The sequence below is a fragment of the Eublepharis macularius genome, chromosome 13 (assembly GCF_028583425.1).
Source record: "Eublepharis macularius isolate TG4126 chromosome 13, MPM_Emac_v1.0, whole genome shotgun sequence".
Lineage (NCBI taxonomy): Eukaryota > Metazoa > Chordata > Lepidosauria > Squamata > Eublepharidae > Eublepharis > Eublepharis macularius.
Genome location: NC_072802.1, coordinates 3,107,125 through 3,129,946, shown reverse-complemented (window position 1 = coordinate 3,129,946; position 22,822 = coordinate 3,107,125). Strand labels below are relative to the sequence as shown.

The 22,822-nt window shown below is 44.8% G+C and overlaps 1 protein-coding gene across 1 annotated transcript in view; it reads right to left on the bottom strand.

Moving 5' to 3' along the window:
• EDA (ectodysplasin A) overlaps positions 1–22,822 on the bottom strand; it is a 136,593-nt gene that overhangs the window by 83,094 nt on the left and 30,677 nt on the right. Inside the window, exon 2 of the mRNA XM_054997010.1 lies at positions 1,558–1,663. Within this exon, the coding sequence (XP_054852985.1) occupies positions 1,558–1,663 (106 nt within the window). The remainder of the gene's footprint in view (positions 1–1,557; positions 1,664–22,822) is intronic.

Below are 22,822 nucleotides of genomic sequence, written 5' to 3'. Positions count from 1 at the left end.
ATTTCAATTTTTTCTGCACTTCTTCTACTTCCAATAGATCCAGGGTTTTTTTTTTCATGCTGTAATCTCATGTTGTCATTTTCCTTTGAAGTTTCTCTGCTTGAGAACTGCTACTCTTAGGTTTTTGAATGTTGTGATTTTTGATATCAGATTTATGTCCATTTATTTTTAACTTTGTATTGTGACGGCCTTTGGCCATATACAATTAAACCTACTGCTGCTGCCATTTATTCTTTTGTGAGGAGACTGACCCATTTGTCCAATACAGAAGGGCATCACTGACATTTGATGGAAGCTAAACAAGGGAATGAGCCTTAGATGGTACAGCTGGTGCTGTTAGGTTGAGTGATTGTGTTGTTGGAGTGAATATGGGAGCAGAGTTGGCATTTTGGTTTATCGCAGGCTCTGGCCTCCGAGTTGCTGGAATTCTCTGCAGGTCATTGAATCTGGGATAGGAAGTGCTTTGCTGTTTGGATAAATTAGGACTGGCAAATGGCTAATAGGAAAGGGAAAGGTCCTGTGACAGCTTCAAGATTGATTGATTGATTTACTTACATTAATTAGTCTGCCTTTCTTACTGATAGTCAAGATGGATTACATAGTATAAGTCAATACAATCAACATTTGGAACATTCAATAACATTCAATAAAGAAAGCTACAGTGTATTTGCAGAGATTTGAGAACAAGGAAAAAATCCAACACAGAGCTGAAACAAAGCATAAGCAATTAAAACGGACATTTCAAAAATGCAGAAACTACCCAAAAGGAGCATACTCACTGCAACAGACGGGACTCATACTTTCACTTCTATGTGTATCTGAAGAAAGAAGCTCTGACTCTCAAAAGCTCATAACCTGGAAATCCAGTTGGTCTTTAAGGTGCTACTAGACCTGAATCTCGCTGTTTCTATCTGATTTTTAAAAAAGGGGTGGGTATTATACCTCTCTGAAATTTGCCAGTTTAGATGTCTTTGGGAAATACTACAGCCTCTCTGAGTTTGGTTCAATTTTGATAGAGGGAAGGGGAGGGGGAGTTTTCGGCTGAAATCAATAATGAAATAGAATTATGAAAACAAAATAATAATGATGAAAGAAACAATAATGAAACAAAACCGTACAACACAACTCAGTAACTCCATCATTAATAAAAAAAATTAACAACAAAAACAATAGAAGTGAAACAAACTCCTGAGCACAAGTCTAATGCCGAATGAAATGACAGAATTCAGGATTCTTGTACTTCAGGATACTGTGTGTGGGGGTGGGGGAGGTCTTTCATCCTTCCTCGCAGGTTAAAATGTCCCCTGCATGTATTAACCTAGCACATTAGAGTGGGAAGTGCGGCCGTCTCTACGATATTCTAGTTTACAGCACGCATGGACTGAAAGCCTTCCTCCTGCTGTCCAGCCCCCTCACCCTATCCTCCTTCTTTATAATACAAATATCAGCTCAAATATCAAATACTGAAAAAGGCACTTACTTACCATTACCCTCAACATTGTGGGAAACTGCATATAACTAATCTTTTCGTACAGCAAAGATACAATATAAACTCACCCTCTGATCCCTCACTGTTTTTACTTCTTTTGTTTCTACGGACACGATGGTTTTCTTCTTCCAGGTGAGGTCCTTCATCAGAAGAGAAGAAATTTAGCAATGCCACCTGAACAAAAATGAATGACGGATGTTGTAATTTATTTAACAGAATAGCAGCACTCAAATCAAGCCAGAATAAACCTGCAGCAAAGGAATCAAAGTGACTTTCTGGCTTGATTTTTTTCTCTTAGACTTTCATTTATTCATACAAGGGGTGGATGGACCTCACATGCAACTCATCTTGATGTGTAACACCTGGTGGGTCCTGCCCCTTGGGGAAGCTCCTTATTATTGGGGGAAATGGGTACACTAACTCTAATTCCTTTTCCACGTTGCTTCACAACACCGATAAGGCTACAAAATGGAACAAGGACAGGTGAGGGTAGAACCAAACAAAGCAACCAAGAATCTGGCCTTCAGTCAACAGACTCTTTGAGGATCCTCTTTGAGAATCAAAGCATTAGTTCTTGAAACCAGAACTAGCAAACACTTGGAAATAGCCCAGCTGCTCCACTCCCTGAGATTGTGGTGGTAGAAAAAAGCTGAGTGCCAAGACTGACAACTACCTTCCTATTAACCTAGCCTTGAACTTCAGTGGAGTGCAACTGTCCCACCCACTATTGACCACTTAAGAGGGGATACTAGGTAAGCAGAAAGTTGCTCGTTTATTCTCAGACCACAGTGAGATACTATGGGGAAGGAGGTACTTAACACACACTCTCATGCCTATTGTATGAGACTAGTCATTCCAGGTATCTTTCCACATGATGGGCTTGAACATGGCAATTCCCTTTCCACTCCCCTTAACAGACATTCCAGTGCCCCTGAGTCCTGGAAAAATGCTCAGTCTCATCAGGTTTTTTAAATTTTTAATTTACAAGATGTCCTTTGTGCACTTCTGGAGAGTTTCCAAAGTCTGGAAAAAACAATTCCTGGGTTGGGGGTGGCCCTGTTTGCTGGTAGGCATTTGGACATGAAATCTGCTATTAGAAGGGAGTGGTTTGGGGATGGGCTGAAGGGGAGCACCAGGCAGATCAAGAAGGAACTCACTATGGTATTTCACCATCTAGGCTCAACATTAACATCAACAGATGGCAGTTTAGATCCCCAGCTGAAGAAGAAACTCTTCAAATTAAGAATGTAGAAATGGACTTCTGGATTTATTTTCAAAACTAAATATGGAAACGCTATGGTACTGAAACAGATCGAAAAACACTGTGATTCTTTGGCACAAAGCAATACAGCTTACTGCAGCAGGGACTATAAACTTACCACGCAGGTGCTGAAGCCAGTGTAAGATTTCAAACAAGAGATGATACTTCAGCCCAGAAGAATGTGTGATCCCCTTAGGGAGGTCATTCAGCTACCTTATGTTTATCTTAATTTTACTTAGGAATTGAGGCAGGTGGGGACTACAAAGTAAAACCTGCTTTTGTGCAAGAGAACACGAGCTTTTGGCTTAAGGAGATAGAGTGTCACATGTTTTAAAGCACCGTGATCTAAAATACATCTTTCCCAACAGAATGGCAATAGGATTTTTGCAGTGGGGCCCTAGATATTCTAAGACAACATGAACCTTTACCATACAACAAATTGAAAATGAATATTTATCTTACATTTCAACTAGGCTATTGTTATTATTACTAGAAAGCCAGTGTGGTGTAATGGTTAGTTTCAGACTAGGAAAGACCCTAGTCTAAAACTAGGGAGACCATGGTTTGAAAATGATGAAAAATGGCCACCAAAGCAAGTATTTCCTACACTGTTGCCTGGCAGAACAAGTTTGCCCTGATGTATGGAATACATTGAGAAGGCATAAGTCCTGAAGTACCCTTGAAACAGTACACAGATGATCTCTCAAGAACCTGGAGGATTGGCTGTGATAAGCCAAACATCTAGATATGGGTACATGGCAAATCCCGTTACAACCATCACCACTACTTTTGTGAACAAGTGTGGCTGTGAGACTGAAAAGGAGAACCGTAAGCTGTAGATACAGATCTCTGCCCTGAAAATGGAGAACACATCTGTGCAGTTTCTTAATTGATATATGGAATTGTGCGTCTAGAAAATATAGATAAGCAAACCAAACGTTGTGCACAAGAAAGGAAAAGATTTCTAACAGGGAAACCTTTCGATACTTTTTGGTTAACAAGAAAAAAAGTATAGTTAGACCATTTCCCTCCTGGCTTCTTGTCTATTAGAAAGAAATGGAAATATGCTATTTCAAAATAACTATGTTAAGACATGGAAAGAAATTAAAAAGGGTATGTTAAGGTGGGATAAAGCACAGTTGTTGGTGTTGGGGAGAATATCTGTTATCAACATGAATGTTTTACCTAGGATGTTATTTTGTACCAGAGAATACCTGTTTTAACTTAAGATGTACCATTTAAACAGTGGAAAAATATATCAATATTTATATGGCAAGGGAAAAAACAAAATACACAATTTTACAAGATGCAAAGGAGAGCGGTGGCTTAGGTTTACCAGATTTGAAGTTGTATTTTGCTGCCTCATGTCTAATGTGGATGAAGGAATGGATGCTTCTGAGAAATGAGAGGCTTTTGACTTTGGAAGGTCATTACTGGAGATTTGGATGGTGCGCTTATTTGTGGTACGATAAAGTAAAGGTCAATGTAGATTTTAAAAACCACTATATTAGGAGAGCCATCTTGAGAATTTGGAACAAATATAAACTGAGATTATCACAGAAGACACCACTTTGGATTTCAACACAGGATGCTTTTTATAGAGTTGAAATGACAACTAAACAAAGATGATTGACTTATGGAGAATTATTAGAGTTCTCACAAGGAGATTGTAAACTGAAAACAAGGGAAGATCTAATAGGTAAAGGTTGTAAGATGGCGACGGCTGGAGAGGATGCATAATGCAGAGCTCCGGCAACTGTGTTATGCTTATATACTGCCCTTCAGGACAACTTAATGCCCACTCAGAGTGGGCATTACTATTATGTAAGTATGTTACTATTATCCCCACAACAAACATAGTATGTTACTATTATCCCCACAACAAACACCCTGTGGAGGCCCCTTTGTCATCTTCTGGATCTGTGTTAGATCAATTCAGTCTGCTCTCTCAGGACGAGATTGACAGGATCCTGCAAGTGGTGAGGCCCACCACCTGCCCCCTGGACCCCTGGCTAGTAAAAGCCAGCCTGCACAGGCGTTGGACTCCATTGGAGGCCATTGTCAATTTCTCCCTTAGCTCTGGGGTTTTTGGTTTTTCCTGGAGCACTGAAGGAGGCGGTGGTGCAGCCCCTACTGAAGAAACCATCCTTGGACCCCACTGATCGAGCCAGTTACCTCCCGTTACTGGGTAAGGTGATTGAGTGGTCAGTGGTGGAACAGCTCTAGGTACTCTTGAAGGATTCCTCAGTCCTGGATCCATTTCATTCCGGCTTCCGCCCTGGCCATGGGATGAAGACAGCACTGGTCGCCCTCACAGATGATCTCCACAGGCAGCTGGATCGAGGCAGGTTGGTGCTGCTGGTGTTATTGGATCTTACCGCAGCATTCGACATGCTCAACTATAAGCTTTTAGCCCAATGCCTCACCAATGTAGGGATTCGTGGGATGGACTACAGTGGCTAGTCTCTTTTCACGGTCAGGGACAGAGGGTGGCACTAGGGAAGCAGTTATCAGCCCACCACACCCTTTGATGTGTGGTGTCCCTCGGGGGGTTATACTCTCCCTGATGTTGTTCAACATCTATATGTGCCCCCCTGCCCGGCTGTTGTGGAGCTTCAGGTTGGGATGTCATCAATATGCGGATGACACCCAACTTTATCTGTTGATGGACAGCTGGCCAGATACCGCCCCAGGGCTTTGGAGCCTGTGACTGGATGGTTAAAACAGAGCAGACTGAAGCTGAATCCAACAAAGACAGAGGTCCTGAACCTGGGCCATGGGCTACTGGGTTCAGGGATCCGGCTCCTACCTCTTGATGGGGCACTACTCATGCCCAGTTCAATGGTAAGGAGCCTGGGTGTGGTCTTGGGAGGCCCAGATCATGGCAGTTGCCAGATCAGTGTTTTACTATCTTCGCCAGATCAGGCATCTTGCCCCCTACCTCTTACCCTGCGACCTTGTGACAGCGATTCATGCAATGGTCACCTCCAGGCTAGACTACTGTAACTCACTGAACACTGGGCTGCCCTTGGACCTGCTGGTCCAGAATGCAATGGAGCAGCTCTCGACTGAGATGCCATTCCGGGTCCATATGACACCTATCTTGTGCAAACTGCACTAACTTCCAGTGGAGTTCTGGATCAGGTTCAAGGTGCTGGTCATGACCACTGAGGTCCTTAGCCGACTGGGACCAGCATATTTTCTGGACCACCTCTCTCCGTTTATACCCCGGAGGGCACTTCGCTCAGAAGGGAAACATCTTCTGGAGATCCCTGGTCCCAAGGTGATCCATTTTGCCTTGAACAGGACCCAGGGCTTCTCAGTCCTGGCCCCAATCTGCTGGAACCCTCTGAGACAACTCGGGCCCAGCAGGATCTTTTAGCATTCCACCAGGCCTGTAAGACAGAGATGTTCCGCCAGGCTTTTGGTGGTTGAGGTGGATGGGCCTCCTCTCAGCCTCCTACCGACGGGGGAGAAGAACCCCCACTTAGTTTTTAGCTCATTGCTGTATATTAGCCTCTGCAGACCCAGTGATCTTGCAGGACTGTGAAATTTGCTGTCTGTTTAAATTTTGCTGCCAGTTTTAAAGTGCTTTCAGCCATATGTTCACAGAATCACAGAGCTGGAAGGGGCCATACAGACCTTCTAGTCCAACCCCCTGCCCAAGGCAGGATGAGCCTAAAGCATCCCTGACAAATATTCATCCAGACTCTTCTTGAAAACTTCCAGTGACAGGGAGCTCACCACCTTCCTAGGCAGCTGATTCCACCTTTGAACTACTCTAACCATGAAAAAGTTTTTCCTAATATCCAGCCAGTATCTTTCTGTACATAATTTAAGTCCGTTGCTTCGAGTCCTATCCCCTGCTACCAACTGGAACAGCTCCCTGCCCTCCTCCAAATGACAGCCTTTCAAATATTTAAAGAGAGCAATCATGTCCCCACCCCTCAATCTCCTCTTCTCCAAACTGAACATTCCCAAGGCCCTCAGCCTTTCCTCGTAGGGCTAAGTCTCCAGACCCCTGATCATCCTCGTCACTCTCCTCTGCACCCTCTCAATTTTGTCCACATCCTTTTTGAAGTGAGGCCTCCAGAACTACACACAGTACTCCCGGTGTGGCCTGACCAAGGTAGTACAGAGAGGGACTATGACCTCCTGTGATTTCGATACAATGGCGCTTTTGATACAATCCAAGACTGAGTTTACCTTTTTTGTCACCACATCACACTGACTGCTCATATTTCATTTACAGTCCACTTGTACTCCAAGATATCTTTTGCATACACTACTACCCAGAAGTGTATCCCCTATCCAATATTTGTGCTTCACATTTTTGTGGCCCAGATGTAATACTGTGCAATACTATGTTGTATTGCATCCTGTTCACAACCGCCCACTTCACCAGAGTATTCCAGTCTTGTTGAATTTTAACTCTATCTTCTTGGGTGTTTGCCACTCCTTCCAATTTGGTATCATCAGCAAATTTAACAAGTAGCCCATTTACCCCTTCATCCAGATCATTGCTAAAAATACTGAAAAGTACCGGGCCCAAAACCGAGCCCTGCAGCACCCCACTGGACACATCCCTCCAATCTGATGAAATGCCATTGACCACCACTCTTTGGGTGCAGCCCCCTAACCAGTTCCCTATCCACCAAACTGTCCTATAGTCCAGTCCGCAGTCTTCCAGTTTACCCATTAGAATGTCATGGGGAACCTTATCAAAAGCTTTACTGAAATCCAGGTAAATCACATCGACAGAGTTCCCACAATCCAGTAAGCTCGTCACTCAATCAAAGAAGGAAACCAGGTTGGTCTGACAAGATCTATTGGGGACAAAACCATGTTGACTTCCCTGGATCATTAAGTAGTCCTTCAGATGCTTACAGATTGATCCCTTTAAAATCTGTTCTAATATCTTCCCAGCAACAGAAGTCAGACTGACTGGCCTGTAGTTTCCTGGGTCATCCTTCTTCCCTTTCTTAAAGATTGGGATAACATTCGCTCTTCTCCAATCTTGTGGCACATCACCAGTCCTTCAGGACTGATATTTATTGTATATTGTATAGTGTTTTAATCTGGTTGTGATCTGCTCTGAGCCTGCATTACGGGCAGAGCGGATCATAAGTCTAATAAATAAATAAATAAATAATATAGGTCAATAGTTCTTCTATGCACAATTACTAGAAAGGTTTAAATCAGATAAAAAGTATGGGGCTTTGACTACGAAAAGACAAGAGTTTGAAAAAGCTTTGTACAAATGATAAACATGTTATTTCCAAAATCTACAAACTTTTGTTGACATTTGAAACAGAAGAAGAATGTGTGAAAGACTGTGTGGTAAAATAGGCTAAATATTTTGGGTATAATACACAAATAGACCAGTGGAAAAATATGTGGGTAAAGAGGCTCAAATTCACTTTGAGTACCACACTTAAAGAACATTTTTACAAAATGATGTATCAGTGGTATATGTCTACTGATAAATCAGAAAAATGAATAAAGGTATGTCAAATGTTGGAAATGTGAGCAACATTTCCAACATTGTGAAAATGATGGAGTTAGCGCAAAAAGTCAACAAGTCTTATTTCAAAAGTCTTATTTCATCACCACTAGAGATATGAGGCATATGAGAAGTAAAACAATTCTGAAAAAACAAATCTTCTAATCTGGAGCAAGACATGCTACACTGGAAAGTGCCAAGAACACTGAGGCCCAAGAGAATCCAGTTTACCTTGCTTCAATTTGAAATATCTGAAAATATACAAAATACTTCCATTTAACAGTATACACATATAGCACACATCACTTTCCCTTCTCTATGCTCAGCAAAAAGGCTGAGTAACAATGGGGAAAGCAATTGATTTAAAAGCACATGCTTTCCTTCAAAATGGGACTGTTTGTATAAAGTGGCCTTTCCGTTCTTAATCTATTTTTCTTCTTCAGAAACTAAAGTTAATGAAGATCTGCTTACCTGCTATTTTCATTCAAACTAAGAGCCAGTGTGTAGTGTGGCAGCTGTTCGAGACCACTGGGCTGTGAGTGAGAGTGAGAGTGAGAGTGAGAGTGAGAGTGAGAGTGAGAGTGAGAGTGAGAGTGAGAGTGAGAGTGAGAGTGAGAAAGAAAGAAAGAAAGAAAGAAAGAAAGAAAGAAAGAAAGAAAGAAAGAAAGAAAGAAAGAAAGAAAGAAAGAAAGAAAGAAAGAAAGAAAGAAAGAAAGAAAGCTTTGTTGTCCAGCTTTCACATCCATATATAGTAATGGGGAATACCATAGTATAAGTTACCCTTCCATCTCTTCCGTATAGTTCTGCTGTGAATTGTTTCCATCTATTTTTTCCTGATCGGCTACTGTATTTCCATGTTGATCTTTCAGCATCCTTACACCTGTGGTTTGAATTTCCTTTTGATTTCCTGGATTTTGTTCTTCCTTTTTTATTGTCCTCTTTTATTTTATTTTTTTGCACAGTTTGCACATCATTCTCCTTGCCTCCATATTGTCCTCACAACAACCCTGACAGGCAGGTTTGGCTAAGAGTATGTGGCTGGATCAAGGTTACCTGGGTCTCCCATATCCTACTCTGAAACTTTACTACACTACACTGGCCGGGGGGAAGGGCTGCTCTTGAATTTCGCTTGGAAGTGGATCGGTAGCCAGAATAGTTGCTGTAATGTCAGGATCACATTCCCAACAGTTGACCTCGACCAGCACTCCAGCTGCGTTATTCTGCAAAAACTGCAGCTTCCAAACAATCTTCAAGCATAGCCCCAAGTACAGCACATTCCAGTAGTCCAGACTAAAGGTAACTAAGGCATGGATCACTGTGGCTAGATCTGACTGAGCCAGAAATGGGCACAACTGATGCACCAGCTGAAGCTGGGCAAACAGACTCTGAGCTGCTGCAGCCACCTGACTTTCTAAGGTGACTGTTGTATCAAGCAGTACTCCTAAACTGCGAACCTGATTTTTCAAGGGGAGTGCAAAATCTACCCAAGACAGGAAAGATCTCACATTGCTGGTCAGCTTTTCTATTAACCCAGGGAACCTCTGTCTTATCAGGATTAAGCTTCAGAATGCTGTGGACAGGATTCTGCCTGGAGTGGGTCATAGGGACCGTATCACTTGAGTCCTGTCCTGTCTGCACTGGCTCACATTCTGCTTCCATGCCCAATGTAAGGTGATGATATTGGTCTTTAAAGCTGCATATGGCTTGGGGCCAGAATACCTAAAAAAACCTGCCTACACCCATATGAACCTACCCAATCACTGTAGTCATCTTTAGAAGCTCTGCTTTAGGCCTTAACATCTGAGGCTAGATGGGTAGCAACCTGAAAAAGAGCTTTTTTGGGGGGGGTGGCAGCAAAATTATACAACTCTTCTTCTATCCTTGTCTTCTGCCAGCAGGTGAAGACCTTTTTTCTTCTATCTGGCATTCCTGCACTGATTCTAACCGACCCTTCCTCCCATTTGTGTGATGAGCAAGTTGATAGGCAAAAGGTACGAGAGAGACGAGAAGAAATATTTCTTTACTCAACTAGTAATTCACAGTGACATTTTAAGCAGTTACGCCAGTCTAAGATTATTGATTTTAAGTTATGGTATTCGCTGCCAGAGGACAACCAAGACTCACTAGTGGGGGGAAGGGGGGCCTTGATCATGTTGCCATGTGTGTTTAGCAGTGAAGAAGAATGCCCAGGCTTACTGGTTGTTACTGGCTGCCTGAAACAATGGTTCCTTTCCCCACACCAGCAATGGGGAAGAGCCCTGCCGGCTCACAAAGAAGAATCTTTAGAAAGAACACCTGAATGAGGGAAACAATAGAGGAAAGTCAAATAAGGTGTTTCTGCTCTGAAAGTGGAAGATCACAAGTCTGTTCTCTATGGTGGCAAAAAATGAACTGAGAAGGGAAATGTTCACCACAATGAAAGCGCTTAGAACTCAGAATTGTTAAGCAAGAGGAGAAAAAGCAGTATTATGATACAAAGTGTAAAAGGTTCTTTGGCTCAGCCTTCTCCATTTCAACCTAAAACTCAGAAAGTGTTCCTGAAATAAGGTGAAGGCATGACTTGGTTGAACAAGCTGTTACACACGGATAGTGTCTATCCCACCTGAACAGCTGATTTATTCTTCAGGAGTAACCATCTTGATGTACGTTTTCATTCCTCAATCGCAGTCCAGATGGTTCACAGCTGGTCTACAGCTGTTTTTGTCCAAGAGCATAAGTCTGAACAGCTGAAACTTTGCATGCCAGCTATCCATGTCATCACTAGGAAAGTAATATGAATGTGCCATTATTACAAGTCAAGAAAATAGTGCTGGTTACAGGGGATGAAGGGGTGTTTGTGAATCTCAGAAACACAACTGAAGGGATTAGAGGATAAATATATGAAAAATACCAAGCCAGAACAAAGGGATCCTATTGAAATGCTTAGCTCTACTTTTTAATCTGCTATGGAATGTGCAAGAGGGTTGTTCAGAATCAGAATTCACAAGCAAACTGTGGTTTCTAATTTTAGCTTGGGGGGAGAATGAAATGCCATTATTTAGAGGTTTGGATAACACACCAAACTTTGGTTTTCATCAAAACAAGTCATTAATTTGTCATTATTTTTCAATGTACATGGCACTTACAGAACACCAGAAGATAAGTTCCGTCCCCAAGGTTCTTATAATCTAATATCTGAAATGAAATAGACCAAAAGTAGGAGGAGACTGACACACTGGCTAACAGCATATATTCATTCTAGTAAAATGTGCTTAATTTTAGCTTCAGTAGGGAAGAGGGAGTCAGAAATTATATACAGAAGAGGATTTGGCCACATGACTTGATCCAAATAAAAAGGACAAAGAGACTTTTTTTAAAAGAATACTCTTCAGAAGATGGCTTTATCACCCTCTTTGTATTGTTTTTTCCCTCTTTTCTTTCCAAAGATAAACCACAGGCCAGGTTGGAGGAGGTTTAAATTGGCAAAGCCATGCGAGAAAGTACAGGGACAGAGTGTCAGATACACCTCCAGCATATCTGCCATGTGTTATGGATTTCTTGCTGCAGTGTGTAGTGTGCCTCTGAGAACATGCGGAGGGAACCTGTTTTGCTGACTGGTTGCTAGCTGCTTATCTTGCAGGTGTTTTGGTTACAATTTCCTGGCAGGCCTGAGAACGTGGCCTTGAAGTTCCAGCAGAGACTGTACCAACCTCTTTAAGAGACTGAGCAGAGCTCATCCTTTCCTTCCTCCCCTCTCTCCTGGCCCCCTGGCTCAGCATGCCAAAACCCTAATGGAGTTTCTTTTCCACTGGGGGGCGTGGACTTTGTCCTATAATTAACCTTGCTTTGCTACCTGGCGTCACTTCAGCCAATGATCCTGTCTGACCATCTTGATACTGGTATTCTTCTTTAATAAAGTAACTTTAACTCATACACCTGAGTGATGCAGTGAAGTGCTTGGGGAAAATTCCTGGCAAGACCTGACATCTTAACTAAAGTCCTAAAGTATCTTCAGAACTAGAGCCCTGACCCAGGTTACCTGCCCAATGGCAGATGGAGCAGATACAGGAGCTCCTGAGAAACCTGAAGGACTACCCAAAGACCCCGCAGAACCACATGGGCTCAGTGCTGAGGCACCGATGGAACTTAGAACAACGATGGAACGAGAGAGTGGTGCCCCACTCTGGTTGGCAGTGACACTGAACCCATGCTGGACCCCGCATGGGGCAGGGGTGAGAAGTGAGTGTGGTGCAACAGAAGCTGGGGAAGGCCAGCTACCTATCCTGGTTGGAAGACACTCCACCTGGGACACACCCGTACGTGGCAGTGGACCACGAGGCGAGGAGATGGCAGAGGAGTTGATGGAGGAGTATTTGCAGATGGAGTCTATTCTTAGAGGTTCCCCGGGTGGGGTGGGGGGGGGAGAAGAACCGGCACTGGGGGAAGAGGAGGCGAGCCCTTTGGCAGCACTTCGAGAGGAATTACAGGTGGTGCGGTGTGACCTACTCGCCCTGACTGGACTCACACGAGGCTTGCTGCAGGCGGCTGCCCAGACCCCCCAACCCTGGGGACCACCAGGACCACCAGCACCAGGGATGCCCCATGAGGACCGAGGGCACCCAGGCCTTTGCCAGAGGGGGGACCACTAGACGGTGGAGAGTTCCCAGCCCTGCCACTGCCTGGGTGGCGCAATCTGGAGGTTCGGTTCGATGGCAATCCTGAGAAGCTAGGATATTTCCTGGTGCAAGCTGCAGAGTTTATCAGGGAGTGCGGGCACACCTTCCTGGATGAGGCCAGCCGAGTGAGCTATTTAGGATCCCGGCTGGAGGGCCCCCCAGCGAAGTGGTATGTAACCCTGTACAGCGCTCGAGCCCCAGAGTTGAGAGGCATGGAGGCTTTTGTTCGAGTTTTGAAGAAACAGTTCGAGGACCCTCTCAAGGAAGAGAGGGTGAGGTTCAAGTTGAGAAGTCTAAAACAGGGCAACTGGTCTGTGAGAGAGTATGCCGTGGAATTCTGGCAATATGCAACCAAAGTGAGAGACTGGACTGAAGGAGTAAAGATTGAAATCTTCAGGGCGGGCCTAAACCCAGACTTGGTGGCAAAGGCATTGGTACAAGATGACCCCCGGACCCTGCTGGGATGGATTCAACTTGCCTGCGAGATCGCGAATCGGGACCAGGTGGTCAAGCTACTGCGGATGCAGCACCAAGTGGGGCAGTGCAGACCTGCCTCAGATGCTGGGGTGCAAGACAGGAAGCACTCCAGAAACCGTTTCTCAGCGGCTGAGCAGGCCCTCCGCCTTACACGGGGCCTCTGCTTGCAGTGCGGGGGGGGGGGGGTTCGGGCGATTTTGCCGCCGACTGCCCAGGGCCAAGAGTGGAAGATCCAGGGAGAGGGTGCAAGTCTCGGAGGAATCCGGTGGAACCTTCAAAGGCCACTAAGAAGCCAGCACGGGCGAGGAACGCAGCCACCACCAGCTTGAAGTTGGAGGAGGGGTCAGAGTCATCCAGCAGAGACTCATCTGGGGCTGAGGAAGACCAGAGGCCACCGGCAGGAAATGAGGACGACGTGCTGGAAGGAAGCCCCGCCAGCAGATCATGGAGAAAGCAGCACCTAAAGAAGTGAGACCCAAAGGGACCCTGTTCTATTTGCCAGTTACCCTAGTGAGCGCTCGGAGGGGGACACACATCTGAGTAAGAGCTCTAATTGACTCGGGGTGCACTAGAGACTTAATTGCCCCCACGTTGGTGACGGGATTGGGGCTGGAGGTGAGCAAACTCACCCATCCCATTGTGTTCGAACAAATGGATGGGTCTCGAATGAAGGGGAATCCTCCCAGCTATGAGACTGAACTTACCCCTCTGGAGATGAGGAGCCATTGGGAGGCCCGGACCTTTATAGTTAGCGCCGCTACTAAATTTCCCCTTGTGTTGGGAGTGCGCTGGCTGTATGATCGTTGGAGAGCCGGTGAGCTGTGCATCCCAGGGGAAGAGTGTCACACACATGTGTGGAACCCGGAGTGGGGGAAAGCGGCCCCTCCCATCCCAGAAGCTGTGCTGTTGACCACAGAGAAGGAGCAAATCCCCCTGATTATCGGGACTTGAGCCAAGTGTTTCATGAAAAAGCAGACGAGCTCCCCCCCCCATAGGTCTACCAATTGTGCCACTGAACTGATCCATGGACAAAAAATGCCAAAAGGGAAGCTGTACTCTTTGAGCCCAGGGGAGAGAGCTGAGCTACGTTAGTTCATTAATAAAAATCTGGCAAGAGGATTTATTAGGACCACAAGCTCTCCCCATGCCACCCCAGTGTTATGCCACAAGAAAAAGGATGGGGGGTTGTGGCTGTGCATGGATTATAGGGGAATCAATGTAGTTTTGATGTCTAACCCCTAGCCCCTACCCCTTATTAGAGACTTGTTGGGAGTGGTGGCTTAAGGGAAGATCTTCTCTAAGCTGGACTTGTGGGATGCTTACTTTTGAGTAAGAATCAACGAGAAGGATGAATGGAAGACAGCGTTCAACACCCCTTTGGGGCAGTATGAGTACTTGGTCATGCCTTTCGGTTTGCAATGGGCTCCAGGATTTTTTATGAATTTAATTAATGAAGTCCTGCACAAATACCTGTACAAGTAGGTGGTTGTTTATTTAGACGACGTGTTATTGTTCTCGCAAGATTATGACTCTCATATGAAACAAGCGTGGGAGGTGATGAAATCAGGCCCACCAGCTGCCAGTTAAATTGTCCAAGTGTGAATTCCATAAGAAAGAGTTGGACTTTCTGGGCTACAGAGTCACAGGTCAAGGGCTGAAAATGGACCCAGCGAAGGTGCAAGCCGCGAGGTGGGAAGCCCCCAAGATCCAATGGCAGCTGCAGTAGTTCCTGGGCTTTGCTAACTTTTACCGACCCTTCATAAAGAACTTTGCCAAAATCTCCTTGCCGTTAACTGACATGTTGAAAAACCAAGGGGAAGGGACCATAGAGAATGAAGACTAGTGCTAAACTACCATGGACTGCCAAGTGTCAGGAGGCTTTCGAGTGCCTAAAGCAGTTGTTCACCTCGGAGCCAGTCCTGCACCACCCAGATGAGAATCGTGGATGGCAGCGATGTGGTGATGGGCAGCGGGGGGGGGGGGGTTGATGAGAGAACATTACACCCCTGCACCTATGTGTTGAAAAAAAATTCAGTCTCTGAGCGCCACTGGGCAATCTGGGATAAAGAGGTGGTGGCAGTTAAACTGGCTTTGTGGACTTGGAGACATTGGTTGGAAGGGGCTAAAATGCCATTCAAGGTGTGGACAGATCATAAAAATTTGGAAGCATTACACGCCCCTCGCAAATTGGGTGCCAAGCAGTTATGGTGAGCTGAGTTTTTCTCCCAATTCAACTTTGTATTGAAGAACCTCCCAGGCAAACTGAACTTCCTGGCAGATGCCCTTTCCCACCTCCCCCAACATGATAGTCAAAAGGAGGAGGTAGTGGACACTATGTTTTCACCCGCTCAGCTGGGAGGGGCAGTCGTCACTAGGCAACAGTTGAGAAGCAAAGCAGCGTCACCTGTTCTCACAGACTGGGAGGAGAAAGTGAAAGCTGAGGTGGAAAAGGAGGGGGAGGAAGTACCCACGGATGAATTGGAACAGGGCGAGCATGGAGGCTGGTACCAGCAAGGCAAACCATACGTTCCTGCCAGCCTGAGAGGAGAGGTGCTGAAAAGTTGCCATGATGCTAAATTGGCTGGGCATTTTGGGTACTTAAAGACCCCACACCCAGTGCAGACAGTTTTGGTGGCCCAAAATGAGGCATGATGTGTCACAATATATTTCCACTTGCCAAGTGTGCCTGAGGGGAAAGAAAAGGGGGGGAAGCCGGGTTATTGCAGCCACTTGAAACTCCAGCCCAGCCATGGGTCACAATTTCTATGAACTTATTACTGACCTTCCCCCCTCCAAGGGAAAAACAGTGATTCTAGTGGTGGTGGACTTATTTTCAAAACAGGCCCATTTCATACTGTGTTCCAAAATACCGACAACCAAAAAGTTGGCCACTTTGTTTATGCAGCATGTGGTCTGTTTGCACCCGTTTCCTGAGAAGGTAATCTTCGACAGGGGGGTACAATTTGTGGCCAAGTTCTGGAGGGAATTGCTACAGGTGGTGGGGACAAAGCAAGGACTAAGCTCTGTCCATCATCCTGAGACCAATGGACAAACTGAAAGAGTTAATCAGGTGTTGGAGCAATTTTTAAGGTGCTACATTAATTATCAGCAGAATGACTGGGCAGACTTTCTGGTTTTTGCAGAATATTGTTACAACAATAGCATACACAGCTCCACGGGAGCCTTCCCCTTCAAGGTTGCTCAAGGGTTTGAGGGCAAAGCCATGCCTTTCATACATACCCAGGATGAGAGCAAGGGGGGGCATCTGACTGAGTGATTGACTAAATTAACTGACCAGTGGAAAGTGATCAAAAAGACCCTGGACGAAGCCAAAGAAGACTACAAGAAGCAAGCTGATTGGAAACGCTCTGCCCCCTGGGATCTAAAAGTGGGAGATCATGTTTATGTCTCCACCAAAAATCTATAGGGGGAGCAACCGAGCAAGAAACTGGGGTGGAAATATTTGGCACCCTTTGAGGTCATTCGGGTGATCAATAATTTGACTATGGAAGTAAAACTGCCAAAAAAACCCTAAAGAAGGTTCACCCTGTATTTCACTTCAGCCTCCTGAAGAAAGCTCCGTGCCCTGATATGTGGCACCCAGATCTGGGGGTCCCACCCCTCCTCATCATGAATGGCCACAGAGGGGGTTTACAATACAGCCCCAGTCAGAGCTGTGTCCCTGCGTGGCTCCTATTTCCCTTACAAATGCTGAGGAGAGCCATTCATAGATGTCTCAGAGGCCTGGGAAATGTGACTTAAACAAGGTAGCAATGGAATGAAAGACAGCAAGAGAAGAAGAGAAAACAGGAGGGCAGTGCAGCTAGAAGAGTGAGTCACAAAGAAGAATGTATCAGGGTGTGAGAGCAAAGGGATGAAGGCAGGCAATGCCATGAAACCTAAGAAGGGAAAAGCAAAACATTTTGCAAGCAGATCAGAAGTTAACGTAAGGGTTGAAGAAGGCTTGCTTTCTGTGTGCAACATTCTGTGGCTCCTTCCTCACTCCCCCTTATTTTTGTGCCTCACTTTTTTTTGTATCATATCAGATCTGTACTCCCTTTCCCTCTTGGAAAAGGTGTAGCATAAATAAAGGTAATGAACCTCCAGCCCAATACTTTAAAAGCAGAAATCATTCAAAGGAGTTTACTAAAGACATAACAATACACTTCATCCTAGTCTTATCACCAGTACTTATCAACAGTACATAACAATATAACTCTTCCTATTCCTATCACTAGTACTTTCCTTTCCTGACATCACTTTACAAAACTTTACCAATCCAGTCTGGCCCTTCCTATAATTATCTTCTTTCTCGCAATCATTGCCCGTTTCTCCCTTTCCTCTCCTTAACCTCTCTAAATGACATCCCCTCTCAGTCACATCACCTCATCCAATCAGAACATTCACACCTGCCTCTCATTCAGTGACTCAGTCTCTCCACTCCTCGCATGCACATGTTCACCTCCCCCTGTCAACCTCCCTATTAATCTCTCTGCCAAGGACTATGTACACAATTTGCAATGCTTTAGGGCATTTAGGCAGCAATGCTTTAAGTACCCTGGTTCCAAATTACTTCAGACTTTCAAAGTCATAATCAGCACTTCTTAATTGGGTCTGGAAGCAAAAAGTCAATCCAAGAAGCTTAATTAAAGCTGAGGAGCTGGGATCCCAGTGACTAGTATCTGCGCACAACCTCACTGCTTTCTGCACTAATGAAGATTCTGGACAGTTTCCAAAGACAGCACCACACAGAGCACAGTGTGCACAAGATGTAATTGGACCACAAATAACTGTGGTCAAATCTTGCTTCCCTTTCCAGATGATGGATTCCCATCTGAGACCTGGGAACTTGGGTTCCCATCTGAGACTGAGGAGAGACCCAATCATTAGGAATACAAAGAGCAAGGTCTGTGACAGGCATTTGGCCACATGGTGACTTGCCTGCCTGGTTCATACTGATGACAATCCAACCCAAAACTCCACACAAGCTGAGCAAGGGGATGCATACAGATGTTGAATAACATCAGGGAGAGAATTGCCCCCTGTGGGATGCCACACACTCAGGAGTGCCATGGCAACAACTGCTTCCCAAGCACCACCCTCTGTCCCTGGCTGAGGAGAAAAGACACCAGCCACTGTAAGGCTGTCCCAAATATTCCCACATGGGCGAGTTGGTGGGTCAATAGCTGACCATGTTGAACGCTGCTGTAAGATCCAATAATACTAGCAGCGCCGACCCACCTCAATCCAGGTGTCTGCAGACATCATCTGTCAGAGCAATCAATGCCATTTCCATCCCATAGCCAGGGTGGAAACCAGACTGGAATGGATCAGAAAGTGGTGCTAAGAGGAAGAGTTTAGATTGGTTAGGCACAAGGAATCTTTCTGCAACAAACTAGAGATGTAAAGGCCTAGGGAAAATAGGGGAAAAAGGGGGGGGAGTTTCCCCCAAATTTCCCCTGTAGGGCTTCTGAAAAAATTCCAATGGAAAATTCAAGAAATTGGGCGGGGGGGGGCACTGAAAGAAAAGCTGATATGAAATGTTTTCTCTTTTGGAATGAGTGAAATACTTTCAAAGGCAAGGCTTTTCTCACTCAAAATGTATAACATGAAAAAGTCTATAGATTTAAATTTTTATGTCAGACAATCTACAGCCTCAAATAATGATAATAGAGCATTGCCCACATACAGCAAAACTTTAATTTCAAATTCCTGCCCTCTCAATCCACGGATTAGTACATCTTGTCTTGCGCCCTGAGCCAAAACCTCTATAAAAATATTAAATAATAGAGGAGACGCACAGGAACACAGAACTGGAAGGAGTTCCAAGGGTCATCTAGTCCAACTCTCTGCACAATGCAGGAAATTCTCAGCTATCTCCCACCCATCTCCCCCTCCCCAGTGACACCTGCTCTATGCCCAGAGGAAGGCGGAAAAGTCTCCAGGATCCCTGGCCAATTTGTCCTGGAGGAAAATTCATTCCTGACCCCAAAATGGCAATCATTACTTGAGAAACAAAGAGCCCAGGGCAGATCTCCAAAAGGATGTGGAACTATTTACAAGCTCACTTTAGTGGAAATGGACATGAACCAGAAAAAAAATGAACCGTGCAGTTCGTGGTTCATCGCATTTCACGAACCACGAACTTTTACATACCTGCCCCGATTCGCGAACCAGTTCATTTGGTTCGTGAAAATGTCACATCCAGGTCAGTAAATTGTCACATCCAGGTCAGCAGAAGGTCACTTTCAGGCCAGCAGAAGGCTACTTCCGGGTCAGCAGAAGGTCTGCAGGAAGTCCATCACCTGTTGCCTAGGAAACTGATTTATCGGTGTCAGGCTGTCTGCAGTGATGAACCAAAAAATGAACCAAGCAAACCAGCCTGAAGTTCGTGGCAGTTTGTCAGAAATGGGCTCTGACGAACCGCTGGTTTGCAAACCACAAACCGGCCCGGTTCATCATGAACTTCGGTCCATATTTTGGTTCCTGCCCATCTCTACTCTTTAGTGCCATCTGTCAAGCAATTATATATCCACCTAACAGTAATAGGATCCAAACCACAGTTTACCAACTTGTTAACAAGAATATCAAGTAGAACCTTATCAAAGTCTTATTGAAATCAAGGTAAACTATGTCCACAGTATTCGCCTGACCCAATAAAGTAGTAACACTCTAAAAAAAAAGTGTCTCTATGTCTATCCTAGGATGCAATTCCCTTCCTTCCTCATGTGTTCCCTTTTCCCCAGAATGAGCACAGCTCCCCTTGCAACAGAAGATCGAGGCAAAGTAGGGATTGAGCACTGCTGCCCTCCTTTTATCTCCTGTCAGGGAAGGCCTGGCTAGGCTAAGGCCAAATAGTAGAAATCATTATCAATCATCAATCTTTACTGCTTTAGCAAAAAGCCAATACTAGAGAAAAATCAAATATCTATCAAGACAATTTAAAAAAAATTCTGGACATTTTCATAGAAAAGATTAAAATATAAAGCAATCATTTAAAACATCCCATAATAAAAGCACCGTACATTCCAAAGGCTAAAGACTCAGAGTAAACCTGTTAGCGTACCTGTTAACCATGCTTGGGGCAGCATGCCTCCTCATCTTTTTTACCTTTATGATGGCAGCGGCAAAGCTTGCTCTTTGGAGGGTAATGGATTTGTCGCTGTCTGCCTAATTTCTCCTGGTCTGACATCCCTGGAAAATGGTCTTCAAACTTCAGCTTCAAATCTCAGATAGTAAGAGTGGGAGGAAAGGCTTTTTCAGTTTTGCTTTATACGGATGACACACTGCTCATTTCCCACACTCACTGGTCTTAGATAGTTGCTGAGAGAGTTCACCTCCTACTGTTGCACTGGAATGTGACACGGGACGAATCCTCAATGGGCCTCCATGGAATCCCATTGAAGCAGCCTTCCAATATGGCGAGGAGGAGAATATCTAGATGTGCCTTAGTACCTTTCCGTGTTCATAATTCATTATGTCAGTGAAATATGTTACCCTCATGAGTTTGATCATTAAGTAGTTTGGGGGAAATGTTCTTCCCAGCAGTCCTTGAATCTAATTCACAGTGCACACTCCCTGGAAGTAACAAAATGTGATGCTGAAGTAGACCACAGGACTGAGTGTTTGCTCTTTTTGGTTGACAAGCCATTTTAAACACAAGGAGGTATCTGTGCAATCCATAAGTAAGCTTTACCCAACCCACTAACTTCCCCATCCCACTGCCTTCTATCACCATCGTTTCCTTTCGCCCATCATTCCTTAAGTGTGACATGGCCGAATAGATAGGATACTTACTTCATCTTTCTCACAAATTTCCACTGAGGTCTAGTTCATCCGCTGTTATTCAGCATTGGTTCATTGAGGAATTTGGCTAGCTACCGGTCTGATCCAACGCTGTTGCTCCTGTGCTTTTATGAACTATTCAAGAGTGGCATACTTAAACAAGCACAAGTTTTGTAAGGATTTTACTAACCTCATCCAGCATCCAAGGTTTTGGGCAACACCTGTGCCCACAATGTGCTTCCCCTCATCAACTGACTACAAGACAATCTCTTCCCTCGTGTCTTCTCCACATCCTAACTCCTAGCTGCTACCTACACTAACTTCAGCCTAGGGCCAGCACTGGGGATGTCAAGGGAGGTCCCAGCACTCACCGTGACCAGAGATCTGCCACTGCTGCCTTGCTTATTCCTGCTTCTTATTAACCTGCCACTCATCATCATCTCTAGCTACTTGGTTGCCGCCATCCATGTATTTAACCACAGAGCCAGGCAAACAAGGTGACAAGGGCAGGGGTTGCCCACAGCCCAGTCTGTTTCCCACTGGCCAGGACCAGTGTTTTCCTCTAGTATGTGGCTGCCGGAAGATACCTTTTCTCCATAATAATGGGAGGCTTGTGCCTTTGAAGGCAAAGGAACTGTAAGAAGTTCACTTGCTGCTTTGACTGTTCCAGAAACAATTAGCTGTGACACCTCTGAAAAATTATTTGATGATAATATGAATACACTTTGATCTGGATGCCCGTGGTAATACAGGCCAGAGAGAAGAAATGCTTAATACGTTGTATTGTCTACTTATGAACCATTTTGATCTCATTACAGCAATGGATATTGATAGGATCCTAGCATCTGTGGAGATTACTGCTTCTGCACTGGATCCTTGCCCATCCTGGCTGCTAAAATCGTATGTCCACATAAATGAGCCCTTGATGTCTATCATAAAACAATCCGTAACTCAGGGCACCTTCCCTTAGCCACTTGAAGAGGCAATTATCAACTCACTATTAAAAAAAACCATTCCCAGACAAAAACGATGTGGCTGATTATTGCCAATCTTTAATTTGTCCTTCTATGCAAAGGGATTGAAAGTAGCAGACCAACTCGAGGTCTGGACCCTTTTCAGTCTGGTTTCAGATAGTTCTAGTAGCTTTACTTTAGTCTAAATGTAGACTTGCCTGGGTCTACTGCAGGCTTTGATACAATAGGTCATACCATCCTGTTGAGGCATTTGGAGGCAGAAGTAGTTATTAGGGAATGTACCTTGCACTAGATTAAATCATTCCTCATGGAAAGGACTCAAATGGTTGCTGTTGGAGACCAGCTATCTTCAGTGTGAGAATTCTCTTATGGGTACAACCCCATGCTATTCAACCTCTATGCAAAGCCTTTAGGAGAAATCATTTGCACCTACAGAACTGGTTGTCTACCAATATGCAGATGATACCCAGCTCTATATTTCACTATCCAAGTCCCCTGGTAATGTTATAGAGGTCTTGAGTCACTACCTGACAACTGTAGCCAAATGGCTGAAAGCAAACAAACTGAAACCGAACCCAGACAAGACAAAAGTGATGCTGGTTGGGAAGGCAAAATTCTTGAAGGATACTGTACTTCCCAGTTTCGATGGGGTTCATTTGACCCTTGCAGACTTGATTA